Genomic DNA, 26,170 nt, shown 5'->3' with positions numbered 1-26,170 from the left:
TGTGCCCATACAATCTGTCAGCGTTCTCGGAGAGGTGTGCCCATACAATCTGTCAGCGTTCTCAGAGAGGTGTGCCCATACAATCTGTTAGCGTTCTCAGAGAGGTGTGCCCATACAATCTGTCAGTGTTCTCGGAGAGGTGTGCCCATACAATCTGTCAGCGTTCTCAGAGAGGTGTGCCCATACAATCTGTCAGTGTTCTCGGAGAGGTGTGCCCATACAATCTGTCAGCGTTCTCAGAGAGGTGTGCCCATACAATCTGTTAGCGTTCTCAGAGAGGTGTGCCCATACAATCTGTCAGTGTTCTCGGAGAGGTGTGCCCATACAATCTGTCAGTGTTCTCGGAGAGCTGTGCCCATACAATCTGTCAGCGTTCTCAGAGAGGTGTGCCCATACAATCTGTTAGCGTTCTCAGAGAGGTGTGCCCATACAATCTGTCAGTGTTCTCGGAGAGGTGTGCCCATACAATCTGTCAGCGTTCTCAGAGAGGTGTGCCCATACAATCTGTTAGCGTTCTCAGAGAGGTGTGCCCATACAATCTGTCAGTGTTCTCGGAGAGGTGTGCTCATACAATCTGTCAGTGTTCTCGGAGAGGTGTGCTCATACAATCTGTCAGTGTTCTCGGAAAGGTGTGCCCATACAATCTGTCAGTGTTCTCAGAGAGCAGAGCCAAATGCCAACGCCTTTGTGTCAGGGATGAAGTGAAACCAGCAACCAGAGAGCCATTCCTTGTTTGCATTGCGGACATGCTCCCTCTCGGGCGACACCAACACATCTCATTCCTACCAATAAGAGGAGGAGATAAAAACAAGCGGTAATATCAACTCAATATCAATGTGGAGTTTTTGGGACAAAATAATGAAGACAAGACGGTAAAGTTTAAACAAACCAAAATATGCAAATTACGCTTAACTGAGCCTGCCTGAAGGAACAGTAATACTCTGAGTAATATATAGGCAGGAAAACCATACACTTGGCAAACACTAGGCATGGAGACGTGGCAGAAGACCAAACCGACGTGGCCCCTGGCTTATTTGGCAATCTTAAGTCACAGGATGGGAAACACAGAGAGCAGAAGCTTACTGTAAGACCGGAGCCTCAACACAGTGATATTAGCAATACAACTCCTTTTTTCTTATTGAAGAAAAATGTTTTGGGTAAGCTTGAGATTACAAAACAGGTAGCCTACCGGTTAGAGCATTGGGCTAGTATCTGAAAGGTTCCTGGTTCGAAACCCTGCGCTGTCTAGATGTGTCCTTGAGCAAGACACTTGACCCTAATTGTTCCTGTAAGTCGCTCTGAATAAGAAAATGACAATCAATTTACAGAGTCAAAAACATGAGAAATTAATCTTCATGGAAATGTACTGTACAATTGATTGTGCCTTCTACAGAATTATCCTTCATCAGAAAAGCTTAACTTGAAATAGGGGGATTCTGAAAGGGTCTGTGTGTGTACTCAACCAGGCCCAAAGGCACTTAGTAAGGCCAGCCATCTCCACTGTGTGTTTGCACAGGAAGCTAAGACAACTGCTTTCCTCGCCGACCCACTTTTAATAAACCCGACAGCTGCATTTTTCCATTCAGCCGACAGTTTGTTTATCGCTTTTCTACACATTTATCCTATGGAATATAGGATCTCTAGAATCTCTCTGACTTTCCTGTGAAATGTTAAAGGACACAAACAGCTGCCTCCTCTCACAAAGAGACATATACAGTAACACAACGAAAATGTTTGGGGAGAAATCTGGTCAGTATCAGCAGTTGCTTATAGCCTATCCGCTAATACACTCCCAGCCCAGAGGGAGATGGCGCTTGGTCTTGTAATACATACATACATACATACAGTACCAGTCAAAAGTTTGGACACGCCTACTCATTCACGGGTTTTTCTTTATTTTGACTATTTTCTATATTGTAGAATAATAGTGAAGACATCAAAACTATGAAATGACACATATGGAATCATATATTAACCAAAAAGGTGTTAAACAAATCAAAATACTGGTAGCCACCCTTTGCCTTGATGACAGCTTTGCACACTCTTGGCATTCTCTCAACCAGCTTCATGAGGTAGTTACCTGGAATGCATTTAAATTAAGAAGTGTGCCTTGTTAAAAGTTAATTTGTGGATTTTCTTTCCTTCTTAATGCATTTGAGCCAATCAGTTGTGTTGTGACAAGGTAGGATTGGTATACAGAAGATTACCCTATTTGGTAAAAGACCAAGTCCATATTATAGCAATAACAGCTCAAATAAGCAAAGAGAAATGGCAGTCCATCATTATTTTAAGACATGAAGGTCAGTTAATATGGAAAATGTCAAGAACTTTGAAAGTTTGTTCAAGTGCAGTTGCAAAAACCATCAAGCGTTATGATGAAAATGGCTCTCATGAGGACCGCAACAGGAAAGGAAGACCCAGAGGTATAGCCTCAGAAATTGCAGCCCAAATAAATGCTTCACAGAGTTCAAGTAACAGACACATATCAACGTCAAATGTTCAGAGGAGACTGCGTGAATCAGGCCTTCATGGTTGAATTGTTGCAAAGAAACCACTACTAAAGGACAACAATAAGATGAAGAGACTTGCTTGGGCAAAGAAACACAAGCAATGGACATTAGACCGGTGGAAATCTGTCCTTTGGCTGATGAGTCCAAATTTGAGATTTTTGGTTCCAACCGCCATGTCTTTGTCAGACGCAGAGTAGATGAACGGATTATCTCTGCATGTGTTGTTCCCACCGTGAAGCATAGAGGAGGAGGTGTGATGGTGTGGGGGTGCTTTGCTGGTGACACTGTTAGTGATTTATTTAGAATTCAAGGCACACTTAACGAGCATGGCTACCATAGCATTCTGCAGCGATACGCCATCCCATCTGGTTTGCGCTTAGTGAGACTATCATTTGTTTTTCAACAGGACAATGACCCAAAACACACCTCCAGGCTGTATAAGGGCTATTTGACCAAGAAGGAGAGTGCTGGAGTGGTGCATAAGATGACCTGGCCACCACAATCCCCAATCTCAATCCAATTGAGATGGTTTGGGATGAGGTGGAACGCAAAGTGAAGGAAAAGCGGCCAACAAGTGCTCAGCATATGTGGGAACTCCTTCAATACTATTGGAAAAGCATTCCAGGTGAAGCTGGTTGAGAGAATGCCCAAGAGTGTGCAAAGCTGTCATCAAGGCAAAGGGTGGCTAAAATCTAAAATATATTTTGATTTGTTTATCACTTTTTGTTATTTCATCGTTTTGCTGTCTTCATTATTATTCTTCAATGTAGAAAATAGTAAAAATAAAGAAAAACCCTTGAATGAGTAGGTGTGTCCAAACTTTTGACTGGTACTGCACATACATTTTTTTTACATGTATAGGGCTTTTCAAATAATCTCAAAGCGCATAAAATGTAAAACAACAAACCCCCCAAAAAATGTATGATGGAGATTGAAAGTCTCAGTCAGCTTGTGATGAAGTTGGAGAGGCAAGGGAGGTTCAGTGGAGATTCAGTGGAGGTTCAGTGGAGAGGCAGGGGAGGTTCAGTGGAGAGGCAGGGGAGGTTCAGTGGAGAGGCAGGGGAGGTTCAGTGGAGATTCAGTGGAAGTCCAGTGGAGGTTCAGTGGAGGTTCCATGGAGGTTCCATGGAGGTTCAGTGGAGTTTCCATGGAGGTTCAGTGGAGGTTCAGTGGAGCTTCAGTGGAGGTTCAGGGGAGGTTCAGGGGAGGTTCAGTGGAGGTTCAGGGGAGGTTCAGGGGAGGTTCAGGGGAGGTTCAGGGGAGGTTCAGTGGAGGTTCAGGGGAGGTTCAGGGGAGGTTCAGTGGAGCTTCAGTGGAGGTTCAGTGGAGGTTCAGTGGAGCTTCAGTGGAGGTTCAGGGGAGGTTCAGGGGAGGTTCAGTGGAGAGGCAGGGGAGGTTCAGTGGATGTTCAGTGGAGGTTCAGTGGAGGTTCCATGGAGGTTCAGTGGAGGTTCATGGGGGTTAAGGGGAGGTTCAGTGGAGTTTCAGTGGAGGTTCAGGAGGAGGTCCAGTGGAAGTTCCGTGGAGGTTCAGTGAAGGTTCAGTGGAGATCCAGTGGAGATCCAGCGGAGGTTCAGCAGAGATTCAGCGGAGGTTCAGTGGAGGTTCAGCAGAGATTCAGTGGAGGTTCAGTGGAGGTTCAGTGGAAGTTCAGTGGAAGTTCAGTGGAGATCCTGTGAAGGTTCAGTGGAGATTCAGTGGAGGTTCAGTGGAGATTCAGTGGAGGTTCAGTGGAGATCCAGTGGAGGTTCAGTGGAGATCCAGTGGAGGTTCAGTGGAGATTCAGTGGAGGTCCATTGGAGGTTCAGTGGCGATCCAGTGGAGGTCCAGTGGAGGTTCTATTCCCTATTTAGTGCATTACTTTTGACCAGAGCCCTATTGAGCCCCTGGTCAAAAGTAGTGCATGGTGTTTGCAACGCCAGGGTTGTGGGTTCGATTTCCACTGGGGACCAGTACGGAATAATTTTTTTTTAATGAAATGTATGCATTCACTACTGTAAGTCGCTCTGGATAAGAGCGTCTGCTAAATGACTAAAATGTAAATGTAAAATGTAGTGCACTATATAGGAAATAGGGCTCCATTTGGAATGCAATATTTGTCAGTGGCCTCTCTTTTCATCAGACTGAACTAATAACTACTTGGTCCTGATAATCCCCAGTAGATACAGTATCAGCTGTGTCCAGACCGTGTCAAACTTTTACCACTCTGACCCATCAAGTCTCCATGAAATGTCCTGCTTTTCTTCTTTCCTCTCTTTCCATGTTTCATTTCCTGCCTGTAGCAAGCAATCACCAACCACCAACCATTTCATTCAGGGGGCCTTCAAGAAAATGCAGCTATGAGACTAGACCAGCCACTGTGTTCTTCCTTTCCTGGAACGTGATGCGAAAACAGAAATAGGTTGGAATGCGGAGGTGGATGCTGAGTGGTGTGTGTCAGAATGTGTTGACAAGCACTGTCTGGAACGCATGATTTACTGATATGTTTCTGTGATAATCGGGCTGTGTCTTGAATAGAGTGTTGATTGCATACTAGGACAGGCGCGAAAGCAGAGGCAGTGTCAGTGAACTAGGTCAACACTTCACATACACAGTTGATGCATTCAATGGTTATATTACTATGGTCAATGGGTGGATTGTTGTTGAAAAACCAACTGAGCAACGAAAAGGTATTTCAGATACCATCATATTTATGATGCAGATTGCATGGACGTTGCATCTCCCCGAGCAAACATAACTAAAGGTTTGACCAAGAGTCAAAAGTGAAAGCCGCAAGCATGTGGATGATATTGAACGTCACTGACCACAATGTCTCATCTTGTTGCTTTGGAGCAACAAATATATTTCCAGATTTCCTAAATCATATCATATTGTATTCGTCACATGCTTCGTAAACAACAGGTGTAGACTAACAGTGAATTCCTTACTTACTTCCCAACAATGAGGAGAAGAAAAAAAAAGAAATAGTAAAAAAAACAACACAAGGAATAAATCCACAATGAGTAATGATAACTAGACTATATACACAGGGTACCAGTACCGAGTCCGTGTGCAGGGGTACGAGGTAATTGAGGTAGATATGTACATATCGGTAGGGATAAAGTGACTAGACCACGGGATACATAATAAACAATAACAGCAGCGTATGTAATGAGTCAAAAGAGTTAGTGCAAAAAGGGTAAATTCAGATATTACGAGTAGCTATTGATGAACTATTTAACTAACTGTTTAGGAGTCTTATGGCTTGGGGGTATTAGCTGTTCAGGGTCCTGTTGATTCCATACTTGGTGCATCGGTACCGCTTTCTGTGCGCTAGGAGAGAGAACAGTCTATGACTTGGGTGGCTGGAGTCTTTGAAAATGTTAGGGCCTTCCTCTGACATTGCCTAGTATAGAGGTCCTGGATGGCAGGGAGTGATGCACTAGCCTCTGTAGTGCCTTGAGGTCGGATGCCAAACAGTTGCCATACGTAGCGGTGATGCAGCCAGTCAAGATGCTCTCAGTGGTGCAGCTGTAGAACTGAGGGCCCATGCCGAATCTTTTCACCCTCCTGAGGGGGAAGAGATGTTGTTGTGCCCTCTTCACGACTGTGTTGGTGTGTTTGCACCATGATAGTTCCTTAGTGATGTGGACACAGAGGAACTTGAAGCTCTCGACCAGTTCCACAACAGCCCCGTCGATGTGGATGGGGGCGTGCTCGGCCCTCCGTTTCCTGTAGTCCACGATCAGCTCCTTCGTAGATACGGTCATTTTCAGTGCTGTTCGATAGGATTTCCATATTTTTTGCCTTTAAAACTGAAAGAACTTTCAAACCTTGTTAGAGAAAGGTTTTTGTTTTTCGAAAGGTACGTAGGTATGCTAAAAACAAAGGGCTGAACCTGTGAATATCTCTTGCTGTGAAATTCTGTCAGGGCTTTTCCTCCTCTATGCAGCGAGGAAACGGTTAAGTCGCACCAAGCAGATTCTCTCTCTCTTTCTCGCTCACTCACTTTCTCTCTCTCCTTCTTTTAGTCAGATCCATCAATCAGCATTTCATGCAGTTTGGGTTTGAACCACACCAAGCGCACTAAAACAATAAACGTTTGTCTTTCAAGTCACTATCTGGGCTGGAACACATCTGGTGGCAAGGCTCATTTTGGTTTCCACATCGCTGAGTGACATTAAAGACACGGTGGCTGAAAAATAAAGGGCCCCCTCCCCACACACCCCTCAAAACCCCTTACCCTCCTCACCCCCCGAAACAATCAAGAAACTGAATATAAAGTGGCTTAAGAGAGGGGGGAGAGAGAGGGAGAGAGAGAGAGAGAGAGAGAGAGATAGAGGTATCGTTTTAAGCACTCTGACAAACCACGCTGCTCTAGGGGGAAGGGGAAGAGGGGAGGAAGCAAGCCCCCCCACACTTCCAGAACCGGAGGTGGGCGATACATTGTGTGCTTGAAAAGCACTGACAATAATGAGAGTTAATATGACTTTGTGGAGGGTAAGCATACAGCGGGTCCAGCACAAATCACCATGTAGACCTTTAATTTCTTCTATTGTTACAGAATGTGACTATGACTCACTTACTGTGATGATTATGCATGCAAATTATTTCAATGATCTATGTAAATTGATCTTAATGCATTACATTTTCAATTGTAATTCATCCTAATTAATGAATAAAGAAACATCATGTTGATAAAAAGGGGCTGAAGCTATTGATATAACGATAGTATTACAATTACAATATACACTGGTATGCTTCACACTAGTACCGAAAGCAAACAGATATTCATCTCATTTGGATGCAGGTGATAAACTAAACTATTTCATCTATTTTTAGACAACTTTTACATTAAACTTCATAAACTGTCAACCCTTCTTTTAGCGATGCCATGAGACTCATGTGTAAGGGCTCGAGCATGGAGAGCTGTGGGATTGTGTCTGTGAGGCTCTTTCTTCTGCAGGTTAAACTGGAGTCCAGGCTCAATCCCTGAGGACCCGGGTTCTTATTTACTGCAGGTATTACTGGATCCGTCTCCTATTATATATAGAGCCAGCAGCCTTTCACAGTAAATGGCCTAGTCACAGTTACAGCCACTGTCTGTGACTCTAGTAATATGCCAGGTAGGTCTATAAAGGCAGGAAATCAGGTCACCACAGGCACGGCATCAAAATAAAGTCAGGTTTGTTCATTTTAGAGGTCTTATTTTTTGCCTGTTCAAATGATGTGAAAAATATGAGGATCCCGTTGACCTAACCATCTCTCCACCGTAAACTTATACTTTGCTATCGTCGGGAAAATACTTTTAACTCATTTAAAATGCATTAAATATATTTTTTTAGGAAACTGCTTTGATCGCAGTTCTCCGTTGCCTCTCCTTGCTATTTGTTCTTGTGTTTTTAATAAATAAGTCATACCACGACGATGAGGGGAGGCTGGTTAGAAATCATTTTCTAATGTAATGGTGTAGTCGCTGTGTGGAAGGCAATTTCAGCTCAACTTCCCCTAGAGAATGGCTCCGTACTTATCATTAACTCAGAGATGTAATCAGCTCCAGGCTACCTGATTTTTCCTCATGACCTTTTGACATTGCCGCTGCCGGCGACGTAAATAAAGAGAGCCTCGGTCACATGGAGGAATGCTTGATTAATACCAGGAAGTGGTACTGCCAACCACTCAACTTGTACAGAACATGTATGTACTGTACATCCAGCGAAGTACCTGCAAATTAAACTTTTTACAGTGAATATCTAATTTTGTATTTTTGAGGTGGTTTATGTTGATTGTGATGTACAGTGCCCTGTTGATGTACTACCGTACCAGTAGAGCTGCAGTGTTTTTGTGTGTGCTCTGCTTCCTGCCATTCCTTCCGTTACAGCAGCATTCCCCAACTGGCAGGTGATTTTATTATAAGACTGTAAAAGTACCTGCAAATCAGCTCCAATTATTTTAATTTTGGAAATCTGTTCCAAAGTAATCCCATGCATAATAGAGAGATATATATGACTCTATACAAATGTAAGCCAGGTTCAATGGATTATGTTTTAGTAAAATATTGAATATTTTTGTTCTACTTGCGGTCAATTTGCAGTCTACAAATTATTTGTAATTATGTTCCAGCCTTCTGACCATCCGTCAATAAAGAAATCCCTTCTTTACAGTATACATGGGTTAATGCTTTTCCAGGGTGCTGCCTCAGATTCACCAGTCAGCAAAATGTATTAAGGTGAATGTGTTAAGGTCGTGTTACGAGAGAGAAGGGCAAAAAATAACACATTCTGTGAGATTAAACATGAGAAAGGCCACCCCCACCATGGTCATACTTTGGACTATTCCATCAATCTTTTAATATGGAACGTCCCAAACTAAAATAGGGTGATGTATAGTTTTGTAACGAGCCAATTTGTAAGAAGTGTTTGATCGATACTCAAACAGCATTGAGTACCTTGGTAAAACGGAAGGCAGCCTTAATCAGGGCAGTTCTGATTGTGTGGATTTAAGAGTGTACATGCAGGTATAGCGTATGGCGGAAACAGTGGAAAAATTGTACACCTGAGGCTTACTCCCATTAAATCATATTCACTATAGATGGGACGGCAGGTAGCCTAGTGGTTAGAGTGTTGTGCCAGTAACCGAAAGGTTGCTGGATTGAAACCCCATGTTGACAAAGTAAAAATCTGTTGTTCTTCTCCTGAACAAGGCAGTTAACGCAATGTTCCCTGGTAGGCTGTCATTGAAAATAAGAATTTGTTCTTGACTGACTTGCCTGGTTAAATAAAAAAATGTGATCTTGCCTTGAGACATAACACCAATTAAACATGCATAAATGTAGCTTTAGACTAACAGAGATATGTACTTTTTCTAAACATTGTACTGTATACTTACGCAGTGCAAATATGTATAGTACACCATACCTTTCACTATATATTTACAACCAATCTAATAATTACATGCATAAGTCATAATGAATTCGACAAAAAGTCTCTCAACCAAACATGAAGAAGTAGTGGCCATTTAGTGCTGGTATGCGCCTAGTGTAGGGAGCTATACTGAACCAACAATACACCCACTCTCAGAGAGAGAGAGAGAGAGAGAGAGAGAGAGAGAGAGAGACACAGACAGACAGACAGAAGACGAAGACAGACAGACAACACACAACCGAGAGACAGAGGACAAAGACAGAAGAAGACAGACAGATAGACAGATAGACAGACAGACAGACATACATACATACAGATAGACATACAGACATATAGATATATATACATACATACAGATAGACAGACAGACAGACAGACAGACAGACTAAGAGAGAGAGAGTTAGAGAATATATATATATATATATATATAGAGAGTAAGAGAGAGAGAGAGTTAGATATATATATATATATATAGAGAGTAAGAGAGAGAGAGAGTTAGATATATATATATATATATATATATATAGAGAGAGAGTAAGAGAGAGAGAGAGTTAGATATATATAGAGAGTAAGAGAGAGAGAGAGTTAGATATATATAGAGAGTAAGAGAGAGAGAGAGTTAGATATATATAGAGAGTAAGAGAGAGAGAGAGTTAGATATATATAGAGAGTAAGAGAGAGAGAGAGAGTTAGATATATATAGAGAGTAAGAGAGAGAGAGAGTTAGAGATATATAGAGAGTAAGAGAGTTAGAGATATATAGAGAGTAAGAGAGTTAGAGATATATAGAGAGTAAGAGAGTTAGAGATATATAGAGAGTAAGAGAGTTAGAGATATATAGAGAGTAAGAGAGTTAGAGATATATAGAGAGTAAGAGAGTTAGAGATATATAGAGAGTAAGAGAGAGAGAGAGAGAGAGTTAGAGAGAGAGAGAGTTAGAGATATATAGAGAGTAAGAGAGAGAGAGAGTTAGAGATATATAGAGAGTTAGAGAGAGTTAGAGATATATAGAGAGTTAGAGATAGATAGAGAGTTAGAGAGAGATATATAGAGAGATAGAGAGTTAGAGAGAGATATATAGAGAGATAGAGAGTTAGAGAGAGATAGAGTTAGAGAGAGTTTGAGATATAGAGAGAATCTGTGGCTAAAAGTGAGGATGACTCATGGCCAATTGCAGAGACAATATGTGCATTCCAAATGGCACTCTACTCCCTATATAGTGCACTACTTTAGACCAGAGCCCTATAGAACCCTACTCCCTATATAGTGCACTACTTTAGACCAGAGCCCTATAGAACCCTATTCCCTACATAGTGCCCTACTTTAGACCAGATCCCTATAGAACCCTATTCCCTATATATAGTGCACTACTTTAGACCAGGTCCCTATAGAACCATATTCCCAATATAGTGCACTACTTTAGACCAGAGCCTTATGGGGGACCCTATGGACCCCAGTCAAAATTACTGCACTATACAGAGAATATTATGCCATTTGAGACGCAGACAATGCAGGACAATGCCACTTGGAGAGAGTTGAAAAGGCGTGGGCCCAGACAGCTAATATCAGAATGAATAGAAGTAATGATGTTCAGTCTTTTTGACTGGTCACTGCTGTGATGTAGATGTGCTACCCCCCCATCCCCCCTTTTGACATGTGCACATTACTACTGTTCATAATGTATTGTGTGATGTCAGAATGATGCTTGGGTTGTTCTACATTGGGTTTATGATAGAGTATAAGGAGTTACTAGATATGGTCTTTAAACGTAGGTCTACTTAATACATTCAATGTTCCACTATAAACATACAGTACATGCATACATGTATGTGTTGTTTAGAAATAGCATCATTAAATGCGCCTCTAACTGAAGTATGCAGCATGTCAGGGTGATTTCCCGGACAAAGGTTAAGAATAATCCTGGACTAAAAAGCATTTTCAATGGAGATTCCCCATTGAGCTTGCTTTTTTTTGTCCAGTTTAGTCCAGTTCAAATCCAGGCTGAATCACATCCGGCTGTGATTGGGAGTGCCATAGGACGGTGCACAATTGACCCAGCGTCGTCTTGGTTTGGCCGGGGTAGGCCGTCATTGTAAATAAGAATTTGTTATTATTAACTGACTTGCCTAGTTAAATAAAATATTTTTACTTGATCTGTGTCCGGGAACCTGCCCCATTATGTATTTGTGGAGGAGAAGATGTGCCCTCTTCAGCAAGATGTTCATGTTCATACATTACACTAACTCTATCCATGAGAGCCCTTGTCCATGAGATCTGGCTTGTCAATCCAGATCCATGAAAAGCACTGATCACAAACCCAATCATCCAGTCTAGCCCGATTTAGCTAACACATTTTACAAGGGGCGCAACTTCTGATTTAGAAGTGGTGGGGGGGACATAATATTATTATCATATATTTTTTTTTATCTAGTTGGGAAAAACACTCCAAACAGCCTACCCGACTGCGTAGAGGGGTCCGCATGGTCCTAAAGCACACCGTTGCGTAATTTTGTATCACATTCCAATGATAAAACTGCCCCTGTATTTTACACATCCTTTAAGTTCCTGGCATTATTAACCCTATCACGGCTTCTGGTGTGTATGCCATTTTACCAGAGGTCTCGTTTACACTAAACCAGCAGGAAATGCAGTCGTCTCATTTTAGCACTTTAGCACGTTAGCTAGCACAGGAAGTAGCCTACAAGCTGTTTATACTGCATGACCCGGTTTCCATGTAAGCCACTTCTGGTTCAAACAGCAACACTGTACAAGATTGCATCAGTCATAGTTAGGAGGGTCAATTATATACAGCTCCCAAATTTTCAGGGATAGTGTCATAGACAGCACACATCTACAGTTTCATTGGTGATATAAGATTGATGCAAAAGTGAACTGTCATAAAAAAGGCAGCATACGATTTCATTTGTTTTGGTGCACTGTGATGGTGCACAGATGGTATGTCAATGTGCAGTGTGGACACACTTGAATTTAGTAACAACAAGGCTGTGTCATGCTGTCTATGCAACCAACATCTCCCCTTCACTAGCGGTTCTGGAGGGGGGGGGGGGCAGTGCCCCTGTGACAACAATTTTGGACCCCTTGTGGCCCCCCTAAATGTGGAGTATGAAATCATTTTTACATAACACATTTTTGCTATCGTTCTTTTTTTTACATCCATTATTAGACAGTGGCAACGCGGAACACTAATTAACCCACACATTTTCTAGAGGGGCGGCTTTAGGCGGAACACAACACTATCGTACCACATGTATCTGCAAGTTTGCCTGCAATGCAGTGAAGAAAATGATATGACAACGATAACGTCTAATGTAACTGGCCCCTCTAACAGTACAACTGGCCCCAGCTTGCCCCCCCCCCCCAGTTGAAATGGTCTAGAACCGCCACTGCTACTCTTACCCAACTTGGCAACATTAGTGCAAACAAGAGTTCATTGAATCATGATTGTATATTTGCATTCAAAGCCTGGGGCCCAAGTCATGGGAAAGCAATCAGATTCGATCTTGAAGTACTTACAAGTGTGTGACAGTGCAAAGTGATTAAAAACATATTTTTCACCCAATGTTTTAATTTCTAATCTAAGAACAGCTATCATAGACAGATGTATGCTAAGAAAACACATTTCAGTTATATCATCCACTCTCCTGGAGCACGTAGCTTTGTATTTACCGACTAAATGTTTACATAACTTTTACCTTGAGCATAGCATTGACAGGCAGCCAGATTCGATAAAGTGACAACTGGTGCTGGACATAATGGATAATAAAATCCTGATGCCTCTGAACCACCAGGCTTCAATATAAACAACACTTTTTTTCATCTCTCTCTTATCTTGATGTAGTTTATATAAAGAGTTGAGTAATAAGGTGCTTCAATAATATCCAACATGATAGTCCCACGTAAGGCTGTCACATCATGGAATTTGGGGGAATTTTGGATGACGGTAATTGGCCAGCCAAATGGCCGCGGTCCCCGTAATAACTATTCAATAGAACAAAAATAAAATAAAAAATACATTAACAGTAATTGTGCCAGCCGTAGGTCTACGTATAATGTATAGCCTAAATAAGATCATTGGGCCAAATGAAAGATTGGCAAATAAACTATTTTCGGACTTTATACATGTTCCAGTTTGAGAAGATCAGAGATCTATCTGATAATGCTTTATGTTTGACTGAGGAAATCTCACTAACAGAACGCGTACTAGACAATCTGTAGCAGTATTGTGATTGCCACTGTTTCTACATAGTAGTTCCCACTGGGCACAGGCTGGTTGAATCAACATTGTTTCCACGTCATTACAATGAAAATACTGTACGTTGAACCAACATGGAATAGACATTGAATTGACGTCTGTGCCCAGTGGGTACATAATGTATTTATTCAAAATATGTCGGGCTACTTCTTGTGTCATTGAGCAATCTAATCCCAAAATGAAGGCATTTAGAAACATATAGTCCGTGGTATATTATTACTTGTAGTTATTTCTGTTAGCAATACACTATGCTATATATTGCAGGGCGCAATAGAAATTCCCAGGCGGGCACATTTTAACTGTTTGCAACGTGATCGTATAACAAAGGAGACATAAGTAATGTACCCACGATAAATTCGAATCCAGATTGAAAATTAACATGAGGAGGAATGTTTTAAAATGTTCAAGATGTTAGGAAAAATGTAGGTTATAAGAGCTCGATGCGGTATAGGCTGTAAAAGGCGTGATTGGTTTGCCATGCGTAAATTTTCGTCCATCCATATGTTTCATATTACGATATTAGCCGTGTGGTATGAAAATAACGTCTCATTATTGTTTAGCTTCAATGGTTTTGTGAGTTTTTTTAGCTTCCCTCCACCCAATAACTGTTAAACGAAACTTTGCCGACAGGTGCAGTTTTTATCCCAAGGGCAATAATCTAATCCGGAGAGTTCACATTTCTGCTCCAATCAAACATTATTCATTGTCGTGGATATCATGCATCCATACACATATATGATTAACTGAGATAAAGGATGGATAGATGCAGAAATAATACTAGTATACATTCACATAGTGTGTTAGTAGTACGGTACCATGGCTATAAGTAAAGGCTATCCTACCCTAGGGACTGATTGTTCATGTGAATGCTGGGCTCGTTGAAGTGAATGCCCATTGTGATCATTAGGCTTTTCTTATAATGTCTAATATGCGTTGCAGGTGTATTGGAATGAATAGTCCTGCAATTCTGTAACATCCTTAAAAACGTGACCATATGTGTCTGATAAAATACATGTGACACGGCGACTTTTTACGGGGGAACCTAACTGTGAAAAACTAGATTATGTTTAAATGTGTTATTATGCGGAGTGGCTTTGGTTTGAATTAGTGTTACTTTTACCAGTGTGGTGAATGCAGTTATTAAACTATTGTGTAGTACGTCATGAAATAAAATAATTATATATTTAGTGTTCTTCTGCAGGGACCGATTTGGGCGTAATATCGCGATAATTATGAGTATACAGTAGACAGTAAATGCAGAAAACTGTGCGTAATTACGTCCGTATTTGATCGAATACTTTGAGGCTATCTGCACTGGACAGGACATGCATGGTGCTCACCATTACTTCTGCATGGGATCTACAGCACCGCGCCTATAGCATACCTACAATTTACATACACATTGCAATGAAAGGTTTGTCAAATTGCTCATAATAGCGATACACCTTTTAAGGAGACATCTCCACGTTAAAGAGAGGTTGTCAACTTCCAAAGAGTTACTGCGGAGCTTGAGTCTGAATTCTACAAAATGCAGGAAAGTTTCGATAAATGTACACATCTCAATTATGAAATGCTATTTGAAAGCTGTAGCCTATGCGATGCATGTCATGTGAATATATTTCAGGTAGAGTCATATTTTACACTATTGTTATCAATATGCATGGATGACAAATGCAAAATAGCCGCATGCAACAAATTTGCGCAACTAAGAAAGGAATGCAACTTTCTTATCTAAATGTAGTCTATAGCCTAAGTAATTAGTAGTTAATAGTAATTACCTTGTTGCAGTGATAATAGTCCAAAGAGGTCAGGCAACTTGAATCAGTTGGTAATGTACATGAGCCCACGCTTGAAGGGGGTGCTGGATAAAATCTCACGTCCATCTCTGGGTCCGCAAGACTGACGGCATAAAAGCAGGTCCAATGCCTGTGACTCTCTCTCTCTCCCTATTTTTCTCTCTCTCTATTGTTGGACCAAACAAAAAGAAAGAGAATGATTGAAAGAAAAAGGGGTTGAGTCTATAAAAACAGTATCTCCTCACATCCGCTGGTGTTCTCACTTCAGCACTATCAAGCTTCTGCGATGATGCTCTATGGATAAATAGGCTATATCAATTTGTGTTCGCAGAAGGAAAAATACGCGTAAAGTTAACTTTGAGTGAAAAATATAGATGTTTCAGCAACTATACATGAACAAACGTTTACTGTAATTGTTTACAACAACCCAAGGTCAATGTAAAAAGACAGAACTAGATTGGCTATCTTTCCTCCCAAAACGTTCGTCTGTTTCTATTTTCCAGCGGCGCGCTCACTCCATGTCCGCTTTGTCATGTAGGAGTGTTGATCCATGCGTTCACTTGGAGTTATATAGTTCGACTACTTTTTTCCATACTGAATGCCATGCGACCCCTGCCGATAACAGAGGGAATATGGGGAGAAAGAAAACGAGATGAAGGGGGATGGGATGGGAGATATCAAGCTGATTGACAACCACTCCGGTTACACTGTGGTTCAGGAAATCAGAGTTTATGGAGATGATGTAGCTATGAAAATACATAGCCAGTCGATTCGGATAGCATACTCCACGGCCAACGTTGAGCTCAGTATAGGCTAAGTTAGTGTCATGTATATCAAATGTTATTGGTCACATACACATGGTTAGCAGATGTTAATGCGAGTGTAATGAAATGCTTGTGCTTCTAGTTCAAACAGTGCAGTAATATCTAACAAGAAATCTAACAATTCCCCAATAACTACCTAATACACACAAATCCAAGTGCCCTCACCTCCTCCCTGTAAGCTGTCTCATCGTTGTTGGTAATCAAGCCCACAACTGTTTTGTCGTCTGCAAACTTAATGATTGAGTTGGAGGCGTGCATGGCCACGCAGTCGTGGGTGAACAGGGAGTACAGGAGGGGGCTGAGCACGCACCCTTGTAGGCCCCAGTGTTGAGGATCAGCGAAGTGGAGATGTTGTTTCCTACCTTCACCACCTGGGGGGGGACAACAGACTGGGATAGGGAGAGATTGAATATGTCCGTAAACACACCAGCCAGCTGGTCTGTGCATGCTCTGAGGATGCGGCTAGGGATGTCGTCTGGGCCAGCAGCCTTGCGAGGGTTAACACGTTTAAATGTTTTACTCACGTCCGCCAGGGAGAAGGAGAGGGGCGCAGTCCTTGTTAGCGGGCCAGGACGGTGGCACTGTATTATCCTCAAAGTGGGCAAAGAAGGTGTTTAGTTTGTCTGGAAGCAAGACGTCGGTGTCCGTGACGTGGCTGGTTTTCTTTTTGTAGTCCGTGATTGCCTGTAGACCCTGCTACATACATCTCATGTCTGAGCCGTTGAATTGCGACTCCACTTTGTCCCTGTACCGACATTTTGCTTGTTTGATTGCCTTGTGGAAGGAATAACTACACTGTTTATATTCAGCCATATTCCCAGACCTCTTTCCATGGTTAAATGTGATGGTTCACGCTTTCAGTTTTGCGCAAATGCAGTATTGACCCCAACCTCCTTTTTACTTTTTAGGCTAGTAATTACATATTAATAGGGACATGTCACATGTGCAGGTATTTTTGCAACAACAACAAAAACATACAATTAAAAATACAAGTCTTCATGTCTGTCTCTAACATACCCAATGCAATTTATCAATCTATAGTCAATACCTTAATTAGTGCAGTGGAATTAGCTGTTTTAGTGGTGGTCTGGATCTGGGACCAAATCCCAGTGTCGGGCTGGAACCAGATCCCAGTGTCGGGCTGGAACCAGATCCCAGTGTCGGGCTGGAACCAGATCCCAGGGTCGGGCTGGAACCAGATCCCAGGGTCGGGCTGGAACCAGAACTCAGCCCAGGCATTTCGGACACATCAACCCATTGGGCTGGTGTCTGTGAAATGGGACAGCAGACAATTTGCGAAATTATTATATTTTTAAACACAAAATATATATATTTTCTCCTGTGAGACCAGCCCATGAGCTAAAGAGGCTGTGTTTAGACAGGCAGCACAATTCTGGTCTTTCTTTCACTAATTGGTATTTTAACCAATAAGATCAGCTCTGAAAAATATCTGATGTGAAAATATCTGATGTGATTGGTCAAAAGACCAATTTGTGGTAAAAATATCAGAATTGGGCTTCCTGTCTAAACGCAGCCCAAAGTGACCAATCCACCTGCTTTCTGGATCATCCTGTCGCTGTCCATGAACCATGGTGGGCAACTTGCATTCTCTAGAGTTGAGACCTTGGCACCATTTAATTTAGTTTGTTTGTCAATAGGCAGGTTTTCATTGACCCCGGTTTATATGACAAAAGCAATGTCGCAAAAAAATATGTTTACGACATGTGTAATGGAAACGGCAGATACAGTATTGTAGAGATGCTTAAAAGATCGACAACATTTTTAGGATTTCGACGGATGTCACGGTTGTCGTTGGTGAAGGAGGACCAAAACGCAGCAGGTATGTGCAGGCTCATCTTGACTTTTATTAACTATCAAAATGAACACCCAAAATAACAAACATAATTACGATCGACAAAAAAAACACAGTCTGGTAAGGCCCAAGGCTACACACAGAACAATCACCCACAAAATACAAGACAAACACACCCAACTAATATAGGACTTCCAATCAAAGGCAACACCAAACAGCTGCCTTCAATTGGAAGTCCAACCCCAATTAACTCAACATAGAACCAGACACACTAGACTAAACATAGAAATACCTAAACATAAACCAAAACCCGGAAATACTAAATCAAACACCCTTTTAACAAACACACCACCCCGAACCACATAAAACGAATACCCTCTGCCACGTCCTGACCAAACTACAATACTAATTAACCCTTATACTGGCCAGGACGTGACAGTACCCCCCCCTTAAAGGTGCTAACCCCGGAAGCACCTTAAAAAACAAAAACAACAAAAAAAACAACCCCCAAACAACAAAAACAAAATTCCCCTTTACTAAAGGGAGGGAAGGGAGGGTGGCTGCCGTCAACGACGGCACTGTGCTACACCCCCCCTCCCCAACCAACCTATATCTGGAGGTGGCTCTGGTTCCGGCCGTTCCAGGCTGTCGGGCCACTCTGGCATCGCCGAGGGGCAGTCTGGGCAGTCTGGGCAGTCTGGGCAGTCTGGGCAGTCTGGGCAGTCTGGCCACTCCGGCAGTTCAGCGCAGTCTGGCCACTCCGGCAGTTCAGCGCAGTCTGGCCACTCCGGCAGTTCAGCGCAGTCTGGCCACTCCGGCAGTTCAGCGCAGTCTGGCCACTCCGGCAGTTCAGGGCAGTCTGGCCACTCCGGCAGTTCAGGGCAGTCTGGCCGCTCCGGCAGTTCAGGGCAGTCTGGCCGCTCCAGCGACTGTTGACTGGCGGGCAGCTCCGGCGACTGTTGACTGGCGGGCAGCTCCGACGACTGTTGACTGGCGGGCAGCTCTGACGACGACTGTTGAGCAGCTCTGACGACGACTGTTGACTGGCGGGCAGCTCTGACGACGACTGTTGACTGGCGGGCAGCTCTGACGACGACTGTTGACTGGCGGGCAGCTCTGACGACGACTGTTGACTGGCGGGCAGCTCTGACGACGACTGTTGACTGGCGGGCAGCTCTGACGACTGTTGACTGGCGGGCAGCTCTGACGACTGTTGACTGGCGGGCAGCTCTGACGACTGTTGACTGGCGGGCAGCTCTGATGACTGTTGACTGGCGGGCAGCTCTGATGACTGTTGACTGGCGGGCAGCTCTGATGACTGTTGACTGGCGTGGCTGGGTTTACGCACTTGTAGCCTGGTGCGTGGTGCTGGTACTGGGCTTACCAGATTATGAACACGCACCTCCAGGCTAGTGCGGGGAGCGGGAACAGGACGAGTCGGACTGGGTTGACGCACTTCCGGGTCCGCACGAGAGACAGGAGCTGGAAACCCAGGGCTATGGAGGCGCACAGTCGGTCTAGATCTTACCTCCTGCACAACCCGCCTTGGCTGGATGGAACTAGTAGCCCTGTACAAGCGGGGTGCTCGTACAGGGCAGACTGGGCTGTGCAGGGGCCTGATGGTAGCCGTGCGTAGAGCGGGAGTTGGGTAGCCTGGTCCTCGGAGGCGTACCGGCGACCAGATGCGCTGCGCAGGCATCCTCCTACCAGGCTGGATACTCGCTCTAGCACGGCACCTGCGAGGGGCTGGAATAACGCGCACTGGACTGTGCGTGCGTATGGGTGAGATAGTGCGCTCCTCAGCGAAACATAGCGCTCTCCACCCCATACGCTCCTCCATATAACCACGGGTAGCTGGCTTCCGGCTCTTCTTACGCCTAGCCAAACTACCCGTGTGCCCCCCCCCAAAAAATTATTGGGGGTGCTTCTCGTGCTTCTCCCTCAGCGCGTCCATGGCCTCGTACCTACGCCTCTCTGCCTTGGCTGCCTCAATTTCCCACTGCGGGCGGCGATACTCCCCAGCCTGGTGCCAAGGTCCGGCCCCGTCCAGAACTTCCTCCCAGGTCCACTTCTCCCGCCAGTCCAACTCGAATTCCCTCTGCTCTTTCCTCTGCTGCTTGGTCCATAGTTGGTGGGTGATTCTGTCACGGTTGTCGTTGGTGAAGGAGGACCAAAACGCAGCAGGTATGTGCAGGCTCATCTTGACTTTTATTAACTATCAAAATGAACACCCAAAATAACAAACATAATTACGATCGACAAAAAAAACACAGTCTGGTAAGGCCCAAGGCTACACACAGAACAATCACCCACAAAATACAAGACAAACACACCCAACTAATATAGGACTTCCAATCAAAGGCAACACCAAACAGCTGCCTTCAATTGGAAGTCCAACCCCAATTAACTCAACATAGAACCAGACACACTAGACTAAACATAGAAATACCTAAACATAAACCAAAACCCGGAAATACTAAATCAAACACCCTTTTAACAAACACACCACCCCGAACCACATAAAACGAATACCCTCTGCCACGTCCTGACCAAACTACAATACTAATTAACCCTTATACTGGCCAGGACGTGACAACGGAGGGATTTTTCTTTTGTCAAACTTTCTTGATTGTGACAAATGATGATGGAAACTGTGTTTTTCTAATACATTAAGATTGCTGAATACTTTTGAAGGTATGTGGGGCATGGGATATCATCACATAAGCTCCACTCCACATTTCATTCTGAATGCCTACTGCTTGCCAAATATATATTTATAACTATAAAAACAATGTTTCTTCAAGGATTGTCCTGACTTTCAAGAATGCCTCAATTGCTTCGCCTTGCTTTTCTGGTTCTTTGGCATGTTTCACCATGCAATTATTTCACATCTACAGGAGTACACATTTCTACAGGTTTCTCAGTTAACTCAGTAGGCTACTGTGTATCAATGGCTGCATTTACGCAGGAAGCCCAATTCTAATCTTTTGCCATGTTATTGGCAGAACCCTGGCCGCCGAGGACTGGAGTTGCCCATCCCTTCTATAGCCTATACCTGCCCTTCGTGATTGCCTTGCGAGTCTAAGTTTGACCAACTACTGATACAGTAAAGTGGGACCATTCTAAATTATGTGTTCTAAATCTATTGATAAACTGGGAGGTTCGAGCCATGAATGCTGATTGGCTGACATCCGTGGTATATCAGAACGTATACCACGGGTATGACAAAACATGTATTTTTACTGCTCTAATTACATTGTTAACCAGTTTATAATACCAATAAGGCACCTCGGGGGGTTGTGGTACTTGGCCAATATACCACGACTAAGGGCTGTATCCAGGCACACCGCTTTGCGTTGCCCATATACCACACCCCCTTGTGCCCCTCGTACCTTATTGCTTAAGTAATTGCCATTTCAATACAATTTTAGCAACACTTAAAATCAGCAAGTTAAAGGTACGCAGTTCAGTAGCTCAAAACGTGGCGATGTGTTAAATATTGGATTAGGGGAAATAATGTCTACGCACAATCTTGACATTCTTCACTGTCCTTCCTTGACAAACTGTTTTTCACATTTTTTGGGGTCACAGTGAATACTAGCACCAAAATAGCTTGGTTCTAAATACAGTTTATTATATGATGAATATAGTATAGGTTTGACAAACAAGATAAATAATATTTTAGGGTGGACAATCTTTTGCACTGATGCAACTGATAACTACATCTACTGTAGCTGGAGAAAGGTCTTATATCTACTGTAGCTGGAACAAGGCGTTATATCTACTGTAGCTGGAACAAGGTCTTATATCTACTGTAGCTGGACCAAGGTCTTATATCTACTGTAGCTGGAACAAGGTTTATATCTACTGTAGCTGGAACAAGGTCTTATAGCTAATGTAGCTGGAAAATGGTCTTATATCTACTGTAGCAGGAACAAGGTCGTATATCTACTGTAGCAGGAACAAGTTCTTATATCTACTGTAGCTGGAACAAGTTCTTATATCTACTGTAGCTGGATCAAGTTCTTATATCTACTGTAGCAGGAACAAGGTCTTATATCTACTATAGCAGGAACAGGGTCTTTTATCTACTGTAGCTGGAACAATGTCTTATAGCTACTGTAGCTGGAACAAGGTCTTATATCTACTGTAGCTGGAACAAGGTCTATATCTACTGTAGCTGGAACAAGGTCTTATAGCTAATGTAGCTGGAAAAGGGTCTTATATCTACTGTAGCAGGAACAAGGTCTTATATCTACTGTAGCTGGAACAAGGTCGTATATCTACTGTAGCTGGAACAGGGTCTTATATCTACTTTAGCTGGAACAAGGTCTTATATCTACTGTAGCTGGAACAAGGTCCATATCTGCTGTAGCTGGAACATCGTATTATAGATACTATAAATGGAACAAGGTCTTTTAGATACTGTAGCTGGACAAGGTCTATATCTAGTGTAGCCGGAACAAGGTCTTCTAGATACTATAAATGGAACAAGGTCTTATATCTACCATAGATGGAACAAGTTCTTATATCTACTGTAGCTGGAACAAGTTCTTATATCTACTGTAGCAGAAACAAGGTCTTATAGATACTATAAATGGAACAAGGTCTTATATCTACTGTAGCTGGAACAAGGTCTTATATCTACTGTAGCTGGAACATGGTCTTATATCTACCATAACTGGCACAAGTTCTTATATCTACTGTAGCAGGAACAAGGTCTTATAGATACTATAAATGGAACAAGGTCTTATATCTACTGTAGCTGGAACAAGGTCTTATATCTACTATTGCAGGAACAAGGTCTATATCTACTGTAGCTGGAACAAGGTTTATATCTACTGTAGCTGGAACAAGGTCTTATATCTACTGTAGCTGGAACAAGGTTTATATCTACTGTAGCAGGAACAAGGTCTTATATCTACCGTAGCTGGAACAAGTTCTTATATCTACTGTAGCTGGAACAAGTTCTTATATCTACTATAGCAGGAACAGGGTCTTATAGATACTATAAATAGAACAAGTTCTTATATCTACAGTAGCAGGATCATGGTCTTATAGATACTATAAATAGAACAAGTTCTTATATCTACTATAGCAGGAACAGGGTCTTATAGATACTATAAATAGAACAAGTTCATATATCTACTGTAGCAGGAACATGGTCTTATAGATAATATAAATGGAACAAGGTCTTATATCTACTGTAGCTGGAACAAGGTCTAATATCTACTGTAGCTGGAACAAGGTCTTATATCTACTGTAGCTGGAACAAGGTTTTCTATCTACTGTAGCTGGAACAAGGTTTATATCTACTGTAGCTGGAATAAGGTCTTATAGCTAATGTAGCTGGAAAAGGGTCTTATATCTACTGTAGCTGGAACAGGGTCTTATATCTACTGAAGCAGGAACAAGGTCGTATATCTACTGTAGCTGGAACATGGTCTTATATCTACTGTAGCTGGAACAAGTTCTTATATCTACTGTAGCTGGAACAAGGTCTTCTAAGACATGTGGTAGGCCTAGTTAACTCAATAGAGTATTTTCTGGAAATAATTCTGAAGCACATCAATATTCAGCTTTCTGCTTCTGCCCGAAATATGATATATCTTTGACGATGACCCAATCAGTATGGTACATTATGTATCTGATTTGAAGAACCTACTTGTAAAAACTGTGATATGTTGTTGTTTTTTTTTACTACTAAACATTGTTAAATACACTGACTGTACATCACCCTGGATAAGAGTGTCTGCTAAATTACTCAAATATATATATTTTTTATAATATTTGGCAGATTGGTAGAAAAAAGATGTCTCAGTGAGCCTTTGCATAGCCATGCAATTCAATTCAAACATCGACTTTCACTGAGAATGCATGTTGTTTTCTATTGGACTCCCTGTAACCTGGGGGGTTGATAGATATGACCTGGGAGATAATAAAGCAATGGCATTGCAACACCTCAGGTCTGATCCTGTCACATATGCCTGGTCCAACCTAGCCTGTCCACGCAGCCCACAAAACAGGATGAAAACATTGCATGTCCACATCCTTTAAAAGGGGGCAGAGAGGAAAAATAACAGAACTTACAGCTAGCTAAGTGTTTATCTTGCTTTCTCTCGCTAAGAACACAACAGAACCCTGGCTGTCTGTGTGTGTGTGTGTGTGTGTGTGTGTGTGTGTGTGTGTGTGTGTGTGTGTGTGTGTGTGTGTGTGTGTGTGTGTTTGTGTGTTTGTGTGCCTTCATTCATGCGTGTGTGTGTTTCCGTGTGTCTCTTCATGTGTGTGTGTCTACATTCAAATGTGTGTTTACAGGACTGAACTGTCATTGTCATCACAGTGGGTGACCACCCCCCCCAGCCCCCCTTAGGACCTGGCCTCCAGCAGTATGGCTATTACTCAGTCTGGGGGCATGTGCGCTGGGGTGCCAACTTGTTTAATACCAGCCACAGATGGGTTGCTCAGTGGGCATGCCGAGCTCGTTTGCTATTGGCTGCCAGCTAGCTCGAGCCATTGGTGAGGCTAGCTCTAGCGATTGAGGCCAGCGCAGGGGTTAACTGGCACATGGATACCAAATAGCTTCATGGGAATGGAATGTGTAGTGCTTGTGTAGTGCCCCAGCATCCCTCACTACTAGCATGGGGGAGAAAGAGGGAGAGAAAGAGAGAGAGAAAGTGAGTTAGAGATATAAATATAGAGAGAGTTAGAGAGAGAGATAGATAGAGTTACAGAGATAGAGTTAGAGAGAGAGAGAGATAGATAGAGAGAGAGAGTTGGAGATAGAGAGACAGAGAGAGAGATAGAGAGAGTTGGAGATAGAGAGAGAGAGATAGATAGAGAGAGAGAGACAGATAGAGAGAGAGAAAGAGAGGAGAGGGGCAGAGAGAGAGATAGAGAGGAAAAGGGCAGAGAGAGAGAGAGAGAGAGAGAGATAGAGTTAGAGAGAGGGGCAGAGAGAACCCATCCCACATGGCCACTGAACTCTAAAGATGTGTATTATTTAAGAACAATTGATGGAGGATGGTGCGCTCCCTCCTCAACAACGGAAACTAATTACTACCACAACTTCATTTTCCTTTCATTACCAGCACTGTGGCAATTAGCGGCAGAACAAATGCAGTCGATAAGAGCTGAGGCTATCATTAGCAAATAGTAAAAAATCTAACATGGCCCATTAAGGGATGGCCCGTGGTATTTTGGACGTTTTTGATTCTGTCTGTTAATAGATTGGAACTGGAGTATATATGATTGTTTATTATATTTTCCAGGTGTTCCAGTTTGAAAGAACTTGGAAATTACTGTAAAGTTTAGGAAGTAACGTCTAATAAGTGTTTATTTATTTGTAATAAACTTCACAAATAACTTGTAAAGTTATACATGTCAACGTTATACGAGTAATGCTCTATTTTACAGCCTGGTTACTTACTTCGTATATAATGGTATTAACAAAGAAACTATACTCCAACCGATAATACTCTCTCTTAGATAACTGTAGTTAATTCAGGTAAGCTGTAGCTTTCTCATTGGTTGTCTACACCTTTTATCTAATGTGTGACCTTTTCATCTGTAACAAATGAGCAGTGTTATACAAGTGTTATTTAATGTCCCGATAATAAGACCATCAGTACCCTCGGTGGTTATTAGAGCTGAAATTGTCAAGACACAGTTCCATCAGAGGCCACTGCCTCCTGTCAGAGGGTTTGCCTGTTGAAATGCATCTTAAGCATTTAGAACCATTCTCGTCTAAACTTACAGTACTTTCAGAAAGTATTCACACCCCTTGACTTGTTCTACATTCTGTTCTGTTACAAAGTGGGATTCAAATTTATTTAATTGTCTTTTTTTTGTCATCGATCTACACAAAATACTCTGTTATGTCAAAGTGGAAGAAAAATTCTAACATTTGTAAAAAATTATTGAAAAATAAAACAATAATATATCTTGATTACATAAGTATTCAATCCCCTGAGTTAGAGAGAGAGAGAGTTAGAGAGAGAGAGATAGAGAGATAGAGTAAGAGAGTAAGAGAGTAAGAGAGAGAGAGATAGAGAG

General features: G+C 42.5%; 1 protein-coding gene across 5 annotated transcripts in view; it reads right to left on the bottom strand.

Moving 5' to 3' along the window:
* The window catches only part of LOC106583657 (TOX high mobility group box family member 2), a 232,898-nt gene extending 216,871 nt beyond the window's left edge, over window positions 1–16,027 (bottom strand). For 2 of the 5 annotated variants that reach the window (XM_045705769.1, XM_045705770.1), the window contains exon 1: window positions 15,464–16,026. In XM_045705769.1, the coding sequence (XP_045561725.1) occupies window positions 15,464–15,568 (105 nt within the window). In that variant the 5' untranslated portion in view covers window positions 15,569–16,026. Of the gene's footprint in view, window positions 1–15,463 lie in introns of all 5 variants that reach the window. The other 3 variants (XM_014168098.2, XM_014168100.2, XM_045705771.1) reach the window with 2 other exon arrangements.
* Between the last annotated feature and the right edge of the window lie 10,143 nt (window positions 16,028–26,170).

This window comes from Salmo salar, chromosome ssa22 (genome assembly GCF_905237065.1).
Source record: "Salmo salar chromosome ssa22, Ssal_v3.1, whole genome shotgun sequence".
NCBI lineage: Eukaryota > Metazoa > Chordata > Actinopteri > Salmoniformes > Salmonidae > Salmo > Salmo salar.
The sequence above is the reverse complement of the archived record's forward strand: the minus strand, read 5'-3'. Positions and strand labels throughout refer to the sequence as shown.